The following is a 10,495-nucleotide window of genomic DNA, read 5'->3' as shown; positions in this document are numbered from 1 at the left end:
CCAAACAGGGCCTAAAACAAACAAGACCTGACGGTTTTCTACTGCTTTTATTGACAAATGGAAAGATTATTTTAGAAACTGCATGGCACATTGTATTTCGCATGGAGCTCCCATCTCCAGTGAAGGATACAGCCGTTAGAAGTCATTCATCTCATTATCTCTCTCTATTATCCTTTTCTACTTCTTAACGCCAGCAAACAACATGAGAGACTTCTACAGAATCATCACCACAAAGGTATCCATCGTATATTGATGGCATGTCTAAATAAATAATGGGACCTGCTAGCTTACATGTATTCCAGTGGAAAAGAAAAGGTAATGATTAAACGTTGATTATTTTCATGAGCACCATTGAAACATAGCTTAAGAACTTGAAAACTCGACACAATGTTCATTTGGGTCCAGTCACCTCGAAGGATTGACCCGACTCGACTCAATAAAATATAAATATAAATTTAAAATATTTGTAATTATAAAGAATATTTAAAAATATTTACATCTTATATACCTATTATAAAATAAAAAATTTAACAGCATAGTGGAATACGTTATCGAATCTTGCAGCCTAGCCTAATAATTTCTTTGAATAAATATCAGTTTCACAACCCAAGTGGATCCACTCCGGTCAACATGAGTTGAGCTGAGTCAACCAAGTTTCCTAAAGACCCGGCTCGAAATCTTACCAAGTCAAGTTGACTCAGTGGAGTTTTGAGTTGAGTTAAAGAGTTTTAGAACTGCTGAGACATGGATGTTGATGTTTTTATTTGAGTGTCAAGGTCAACATCTCTAATATTAGAATTGAAGGAAAGAATGCTCAAATGGAAGGTGAAGTTTGGCCAGAGGAAGTTGCAAAGGATATTAAGGGGGCGTTTGGATCATAAGTTACTTCGGTAAGCCACTTATTTCAGAAGTAGCTTATCTTGATTTTAGATAAGTATGTTTGGCAAATAACATACTTATCAACTTCTCCTCTCTTTCGTCTCTCCTGATGCCTCTCTTCAACAACTTATGAAAAGTCGAAAAGCTAAAAAACAATTTAACTGAAGTGATTATGTACTTTTAAGTAAAAAAGTTACTTAATAACTAATCATAAACCAAACTTATTTATCTGAAATAAGTCACTTATCTACTGCTGTAAGTAGAAAAAGTAACTTATTTGGTGGTATCCAAACGGGCCCTAAGCGTTTCATGAAGCTTATGTCAATCAATGAGACACAAAATTTTGCCTCAAAATGGGGGATCTAACAAGTCATCACCATTCATTAGGCAATGGGTGTAAAGCAAAAAAGCAAGAAAATGATAAAATAATAAAATAAAAGAAAAAACCTTGAGGACAGGGTTGTTTTCATGGAGGGTAGAATGTTGTTAAAAAAATTATATATTTCCATCTTTCGGTTATTTTGAAATTTGATATTTTAGAATTTATTTAATTGGGAGAGATCAGGTATCTCAAATATCTTAAATGCAGGAGATCTTGTGGGTTAGGAAGGGCATAATGCTACTTAGATTTAGATGAATATTCATATATGAAATTATCTTGTATTTTAGCAACACAGAGTGGACATAGGAAGAATTTACCAAAGTATATATTTTATATAGGTCTCCCTCAAAAGTGTTAATATAAAAACTATATTAATTTTCTTTTATCTTTTTGGGTTCTCACAAGGATCACAATATTCATCTCAACAGAAATTCCAATGGCCAAAAACACCCATTCATATATAAATTTAAAAAAGTTGATTAGCCAATCATGTTGCAGCATAAAAAAACTCATGCCTGTTTTAGCAACAAAGTTTCCAATATAAGCCAACATCATCATCATCATCATCATGGGGGCCATTCCCATATATAGCATCTGCTACATCTTTAACTGTCATTTCCACTGATGAGGACTGGTGACTTGTACTCATTTTTAACAGAACTAAAACAAATTACAATAGCATATGGTAACGGGGGAGAGCCATGTGACTTGTACCTCTCTTTAAAATCACCTTCATTCTTTTCAACTCTTGGGTCCCAAAGGAGGATCCAAAAGCTCAGATTTAAACTTTGTCGAATTTGAACTACAGCTGTTGGATTTCTTCGGGGTCACGCCACCCTGTTGGACATGCCGATTTAGGCCACTTTAAATGGAAAGTAAAGAAGATTAATCACTACTAGAGATCAGTAAGGTATAGCATCTGAAACTAGGATTGAAACTCGTCTTCTCTGGCCTCAGACCAACCAATTCGTGAAGTTTGTGGTGTGGGCTAACTGAAGAGCTAGGTGGTTTGGACTTGATGCATGAATTTTGGATCCTGATATAAGAAAGTGCTGAGCCCAGGCTTGAGTTTTCTTTAAATGCCTGACAGCTTGGTCCAACCAACATCGTTCCAAGACTGAGCCCCACTCCTAAGCTTGTGGAGAGAGCAGGCATGGCTATAGTCTTTGCTCCTGGACTGGGCATGGAATGCTTAGGCCCAGGCCAGACCAGACTGGGTGCAACCCTATCTGGGACCTATGTATCAACTGGATGAGTAGACCATATAGCAACACTCTCCAGAAACATGTCCCAATATCAGTAATGACAAGAATTATGCTTCGCATTGATCTCGTTTCAAACTATTGTAGAAACAGAACGGCATGTGGGATTTGTAAGTGGATGAATGCTACTAGAAAGCACCCATCTGCAAATGCCAAATGTAAGAACCCGATGTGCATGTGGCACATGTGCAAAAATGAGATACTGTCATTCATTAGGTGGTCTTGGTGAATGTATCCTTGCCAAAAAATTGTGCAGGTCCACTCTTCATGCCCGAAGGGAATTATGAGAAAATGGATGGTAAAACAGGTGTGCAGCTAAAAAAAGAATATCCTGCAGTAAATGTAAGTGCTTCATATAAGTATAATAAGCAATGGTTCGCATTCAAGACGTGCTTGATGAGTGGACTCGCCTGATTTTTGGGCTATGGCATGATTGCCATGAGCTGGCAGACGACAGACATGATGTTGTGAAATGGCTGGGTTGTCCCTAGTCTATCTCAAGTCCAACGCACTGGGCCGGATTTTGGATATCAGGAGGCTGAAAGGTTGGGCCAATGAGTAGGTTACAACCTGATACCTCATCAGATCAGACCAGGCCTTTTAAGTCTGCCTAAAGACTAAGCGTATTAGTTGGTTTCAGCCTGTCAGCCAAGGTGCTGCCGGGCACAGGCTGCTTTGGGCTGAATCTGGGAATAAATTTTGAGGCTCGATGCTGAATCGGACTGGTCTTGGTCCTGGGTATGTGTAAAGGTCTAAGATGACAACCCCTACCAGCCATAATTAAACTATCAGGATGGATACATGGCTAGCAAGCTGGGTTGGACCTCGACCTATATTGTTTGTTAAAACTCCTTTGGGCTGAAAATGCCTAATGGGTTTGGCAGGTCCTTTGGGATGAGTATTTGAAAATGCCACATTGCCATGTACAACACATATGGGGCACTTATTTGGCTTTTGTAGACTAGGGCCTACAGGTAGCATTCCTTTCTTGAGTATATCATACAACATATACCTAAAACAAGATAAGTAAAGAAATAAACACCCTACATTGGGTGGCTTTTTTCTTTCTTTCTTTCTTTCTTTCTTTCCCACTTTTTTTTTTTTTTTTTTTTTTTCATTTTCCTTTTTTTTTTGGCCTTTTCTTCTTCTTCTTCTTTTTTCCCCCCTGGAGCTCAGGGTGTGAGCTCTTTTTTCCTTTTTTTTTTTTTTTTAAAAAAAAAAAAATTATTTATCTAGGGGTTTGCCCCTTTTCCTTGTATCTTTTCCGGGCTTTTGCCTCGGTTAAGTAATAAGAGAATCTATCCTCGCTAACTTTACCAATAAATAAATAAAATAAAAAATAAACACCCTACATCAAAGCATAAATATATTTCTCAGAAGTACTAGACCACATGGCAATATTACATGCTTTAGTGCATAAAACCGCACCATCCCTTGTACAAAAAAGGGTTAGGCCCCAACAACTTGCTTCCTTGCCCCTCAGAAAATGAATTAGCAGTTCAATATTTTTGGTCAGAGCCCCACCGTCAGTGTGGATGCCCCAAAAGACCAAGATTGGAAGACCCTACTCTTTGACTAGGGGCACAAAATAGATGGAAAGGAAGGCCAAATGTTGGATAGTTAGCATAATAGGGTCATTAGCTCCATGGCTGTTGATCATGGAACCATTGCCTCAGGCACATCTAGATACCGTCAATGACTGAAGCATCTGGATCTGATATTTCTCTTACGTGAAGTCTACCTTTTTCTAATAGTTCGGACAATTGACTGTTAACTTTCTTCTATCTTTTTTGCATTAACTTCATGACCTAAGTATAAAATACTTGGCATTCCTATTGCAAATGCAGTGTATTATTAGGATACGCAATTTCTTTTTCATTGAATAGTGAAGGTAACACAACTATCCATGAAGATGTTCACTATACAGTATGACTAGACTTGAACAAATGTAATTAAGATCAAAGCAATCCCATACCCGTTTTTTCCTTTATCATCAATATCATCATCATCTAAGCCTTGTTCTGATTAATTGTGGTCAGCTACATGAATCCTATCCGCCATTCCACTCTATTGATGGCCAAACCTTCAGTCAAACCATAGGTCATGAAGTATTTTCTTACTTCCTCCATCCACGTCCTTCTAGGCCTTACCCTTGCCCTTTTAGAGCCTTCAAATTGTACCAACTCATTCCTTACCGGCAGGGTTCTTGTTTCCTTGCATATGATCAAACCATCTAACCCTACTTTCCCTCATCTTATTACCCATTGGTACTACTCCTAAGTTCCCTCAAATGCATTCATTTCTAATTTATCCTTCCTAGTCTTGTCACTCACCCATCTCAACATCCTCATTCCAGCTACATTCATCCTATGGACATGTTGTTCTTCAACTGCACAACATTCTATCCCATAAAGCATGGTTGGTTTTGTTGTTATCCTATAAAATTTACCTTCCAGTTTTAGTGGTACACGGCGATCACATAAAAATCTCCATTTCTTCCACCCTGGTTGGATTTTATGGGCAACATCCTTTTCAAACCTCCACTCTCATAAATTATTGACCCAAGGTATTGAAAGTGGTCACTGGGGGAAATTTCTTGGCAAACAATCTTAACTAATTCCTTGTTTTTACTCCTATTATTAATAAAATTGCACTTCATATATTTTGTTTAGTCTAACTAATTTTAAATCCTCTAGATTCTAAAGCACTCTTCCACAAATCAAGTACTATGTTTGTTCCCTCCCTCGTCTTGTCAGTCAAAACGACATCATCTGCAAACAACATACGCCATGGTATCTATTCCTGCAAATGCCATAACTTGTCCATGCCCATGTTTTCCTTAATTTTGATATTACAAAAAATTTCGTTTTCACATTCTTATTTTAAAAACTCATGCACATATAACTAGGAGCTTTGCTAAGCACACACGCTTGTGAAATAAAGGTCATGTACACGCCACATGTGCCAGCATGATAAATGGGTGCAAGATCCAATCCATCCATCAGGTTGGTCTGACCTTTTACATGTTTTCCCAAAAAGAAATCTGGTCCAATTAGCATCTAGGCCCAATATTGGAAACAGGTGGTGGGTTAGAAAAATTCGGCCAGTTTTTAAGAGCCGTACATTTGTTTTGTTACTGTGGCCCAACTGACTGGTGGATCAACCTGACTCCTAGGCTAGGGAATCAATATAGTGGTGCTGTTCTGATGGATGGTTCGGATCTTGGACTTATTGTGCCATGCTGGCACATGCGTGGTGTGTACATGAGCTTTATTGCACAATCATGTAGGCTTAGCAAAGCTCTATAACTACTATACTAACATATGTTTCAAAACATTAACCACCTTTCAACATTGTGGTACACATTTACTAGGATTAGTAGGTTTATCTAACAAATGAATTACTACTTCCCACAGATTTCTGATGACCAACATTCTCATTCAAAACACAATTTTAATTCATCCTTGATTTCTCTTTTCATTCAAAATCATTCATTCCAGTGCTTTTAATGTTTTTCATGAACTGTGATTTCTCAAGTTTCCTAACTGCTGATACTTCACATTTTGTGATGTGGACTGTCTTGGTTTACAAAATCATTCAGTTCCGTAAATGATCAACATGATCATAGAAAAGTTCGTTCTTCTCCTTCCTTTCCTCTGTATACCCACTTATTGTTTCTTGGCTCCTGGCCTTCTAAGAAAGAAATCTGTCCCACTTGGACACTTGCCTTTTGCATCATTTCATCCTTGGAGTTGCTCATCATTAACATTGTTGTTGATTTGGAATATTCTACTTCCATACTCAGCAAGCCAGCTTTATATTTTAGTTTTATCTTCTATGTTTGGTTATAACTAGAAATAATTTCATATTTGTACTTCTTAAAAGTGATGTGATAGGTGGTTTATTGCACAAAGAGATTGACTTGAGGTGGATATGATTAAGAAAAGTCGCATACCTTAGGACGTGTTTATAATGATGTTTCCTAGTCATCTCAAAACCAGCTTGAAGATGATATGATTGCAATTTCAAGCAGATCCTTAGACATGAATATTAAGTCTTACATTTTGTTTTTTTCACTTGATTGAACTAATTTGCAAGTCAATTCAAGTACATTTGAACATAGTTTCAGTTTTCTAAAAGTAAATTTGATATTTTAGTATATTGAATTGTACAAATATCTTACAAAATTCATTAGTTCGCATTTGAACTTGTTAAACTATAAGAGACTACATTGTGAAAATTGTAACTTGTTTATTGCATTATTAATGACAGGAATATATAGAAGAAGTGAGAGATCTATTAGATCTCTAGAGATCTTAATAGATAATAAAAAAAGGAATATCCTAATTTAGGAAGGTTACCCTAATTTATTCTAACATCCCCTCTCAAAAACAAGGTGCTCTAAAAGCAGTAACTTGAGTTTGAAAGGTGAGTAGTATGAGGCGAGCAGACACTTTTGATGACTTCTAGGATGTGAACCATGAGCACTTCCAATGACTAGTGAATGCACTAGTGGCACTTTCAGTGCCTGGGATTTCAACTATTGCTCTCCCGGTTGATAATACATGCTTCTGGTGGCTGCGAGTCCAACTGTTGCTCTTTCGGTGCTCTAAATGTTCTAATAACAAAGAGAAAAAAGTCCTGCCATAAGACCAACATGGTAACGGGGTTTGGCACTACAACAGTCTGGTTCAAAAGCTCGTCACAAACGAAAAACACATCTCGTCAAAAGGCCTGATACGAGGAAGACACATCGTTGAAGGTTTGTGGAGGAGATGATTGATCGAGGCCCATGAGGCTAAGCATATGAGCCTATGGATGCAACAGCATGGTCAGACAACAGTGGACATTGTTGGCAACAAACTGTGGTGGATGGTTTTGCTTAATATGGGGAACTGACTGCCCTATCTGATGATGCTAGTGATGAGTGGAGAAGGTACAGTAGGAGCAGTTCCTGAATTTGGAATAGACGCTAGAGATGGTGCAGAATGCTGTCAAAAATAAAAGCAGATTGAAAGTTGAGGTTCTAAACAAGGAACTCGTAAAACAAACATGGATAGATAATGACCTCTGATCCTTTGAAATTGTATGAAGAACAAATATCGGGAAGGATCTCCTTGACCACTTCTCTGGATGAAAGCAAGAAATAACTACTAAATAACCAAGAACATGTCCATCCATTTCTCCGAAACCTTGAAATCCAGTGAGGAAATCTGAGCAACGTACGGTGATTGATATGAGGATGGGTGCCTAGAGATGTAGATTCTGGCAAATCAGGGCACATCGGGTCAGCGCCAGCACACTTTGGCAGTCTGACAGTTAGCCAATGATGGAAGGCAGCAACAGTGATGGAATTTGGACAGACCTGATCCGACGATGTCGATAATGGATTGAAGATGGAATTCAGAGGCAAATTCGGCAGTGACAGCCACTGGCGCTTGTCTAAAATGGGGCATGCCGGATGGCTTTCCATTAATGGAGGTCAAGTGGAGATCTGAGCGAGCAGATTAAGACAAAGATGACGATCACAATGTTCGCCAGCGATCAAAGATGGTGAAGGAACTCAGAATGGCATCATAGACAGAGATCTCGCAGGATCTATTCTACGGAGACGAAAACAACTGGATAGGAGGTTTATGGTAGCCAGAAACAATGACGACAATTAATGTAATATATTAGCAATTTCGAGTGGTAATTTTTATTTCTTTTGATTATTTAATCATAACCGATCATCAAGTGTGTCATGTTAATCATTTAAACCAAGATACGTAACAATTTGTCCGTTAGATTACCAATCCAAACCATGAATCATTAATCCAAACCATCTAAATTGAATAGTAACTGATTAATTTTCAAATCTACTGTTAAAATTATCATCTGACAGATGTATCATCAAGATCTTGAGAATTTGCCATTGGACCACTTGATCTTTCTATAGACTACCATTTAATATGTTCTTTGACACAATATCAACAACGTCATATAAAAATCTTAACTTGAACAAGGATAAAAAGCTGAGATCTAAGGCCAAGAATTTTTGAACTGTTAATTTTAGCATATTTTGTGGACCCTAGCAGAGTATACTGGCTTCTTATTTCATGATGCTAGTAGATTTTCAAGACCATGATTTTAAATTATTTTAGCATATGTAAAATCATAAAAAATATTCATATGTATTATAATCATACATTTGAGCATGGCCCATAGTATTATACACTTATTTTTTTGCATTGAAATTATTTTTCCTATGATCTTTATAATAAAAGCTTCATTTTGATATAATGATTGGACAAAAAATTTTGGTATGGCCTATATGATCGTGGCATGTACACACTCGATTTATACACCCTATTTCACAAGAACGCATGTGTACAATCTCTGGTGCACTGTTGCCTTTACGAACAATTGTGATTTCCTTATAATTAATCATTGTCATTTTGATCAAGAAATCATTTTTACAAAATGCCATAAGATATAAGCAATCTAATCATGCACTTATATGAAGAAGACTGTGCTTGTGGGACCTACAGCACATACACACATGTTGTTTGCACCCTAATCCACCCTAAAACCTCTCACCTTAAGATAAGAGTTACATGCACTTAACATGTGTTTATCACATGTTACATTTGCATATGCATTTATGTAAGAGGGGTTTGGCTCCCCCTATATAAGGCATGCCAAATCACTCGTAAACACTCACACTTTAAACATAAAGAGAATGGGACATACGCGATCCAGGCTACACAAGTTAAAGAATAATTGATCTCCACCGCACATCACGTAACATTTATATTGTATTTTCCAAGGCCCACATATTTTGATTTTTGAATGGGCCGTTTGGACGTTCTAATTAGTCAAATCTGGATCATTGATTTAAGGTCCAACCTATGCACATGTGTACCAACATGGGGACGTTCAAATTTGCCCATTTACTAGACATTCTATTGAGTCCAAATTTGATCAATTCTAGAATATGCAATGACCACCAAATCTGATGGAATTAAAGACCTTAGATGACCTTGGAACCTGACGAAGCCTGGACCATTTGAATGGATTACAAAGTTATCCAAATTGGGACCATTTGATAGTCCAACAAGTGGCAAAATCTATATCCAGATTCTTAAAATTAGGGAAATATCATAATAATGATCTTGACTGTTAAATCGACAATCGGGTCCAATCCAACTGTTGATTAAAGGTTTAATAAACCAATCAAGGGATTAGATTGGATCATCTAATCAAAGGTCGATCAAGACCATTGGACCAAAATCGTGAGAAATAAGGAAATAAATAGTCGGATTGGATGGATTTAAACATCCAATTGTCTTTAAGGTAGATCTTGATCCTAAGTTAGAACCATTGATCTATGGTTAGAAACATGGTAAATGAACTATCAACGGCATAGATCTAAGAAATTAGGGACGTGATTGATGGATGTAATGGACCAATGTAACAATCTTAAGATCTTACTCATTTTTACAAGTGTTTTAAGAAAATGGAAACTAAGTAAGGAAGAAATTAAGTTGATACTTTTATTTTAGCTATGACTAAAAAAAAGTGAAACTTTCTACGGATCGTAGACCTGAGTGCAGTTATCAGATCCATGAGAAAATGATCAAAATGTCAAAATGGTCGAATAAGGAATGGATGTTATGTGTAAGTAGTCACTATCACAGATGGATTTTCTTGCATGCATTGCATAACATTACGTGCTAACTTTTGCTTAACTTTTATAATCTATTAATATCTGTTTAAGTATGCAATTGTCTTGTATTTGATATGCCATTCTGAGAATACCAGATAACTCAGGGATCGAATAATCCCTTAAATTCTAGGGCAGAGTTCCCAATGGAGTCCGAGTTGGTACCAATAGGGCCTCCTCATTGGACTACGGTCGAGGCTGGGGAAGGAGTTTGACCATCTCTAGAATGGGTCACTCATTGCCAGACTATACAGTTACACCCGATAT

At 37.2% G+C, this 10,495-nt stretch overlaps 1 protein-coding gene across 5 annotated transcripts in view; it reads right to left on the bottom strand.

Annotated features, from left to right (window-relative positions):
• Positions 1 to 1,720: 1,720 nt before the first annotated feature.
• LOC131231946 (DUF21 domain-containing protein At4g14240-like) overlaps positions 1,721 to 10,495 on the bottom strand; it is a 138,911-nt gene continuing 130,136 nt past the window's right edge. For 4 of the 5 annotated variants that reach the window (XM_058228363.1, XM_058228361.1, XM_058228362.1 and 1 more), the window contains one exon: positions 1,721 to 2,098. In XM_058228363.1, the coding sequence (XP_058084346.1) occupies positions 2,003 to 2,098 (96 nt within the window). In that variant the 3' untranslated portion in view covers positions 1,721 to 2,002. The remainder of the gene's footprint in view (positions 2,099 to 10,495) is intronic. The other variant, XR_009164577.1, reaches the window with a different exon arrangement.

This window comes from Magnolia sinica, chromosome 17 (assembly GCF_029962835.1).
Source record: "Magnolia sinica isolate HGM2019 chromosome 17, MsV1, whole genome shotgun sequence".
Taxonomy (NCBI): Eukaryota; Viridiplantae; Streptophyta; class Magnoliopsida; order Magnoliales; family Magnoliaceae; genus Magnolia; species Magnolia sinica.
Note: the sequence above shows the minus strand (reverse complement) of the source record. Positions and strands in the feature narration are given on the sequence as shown.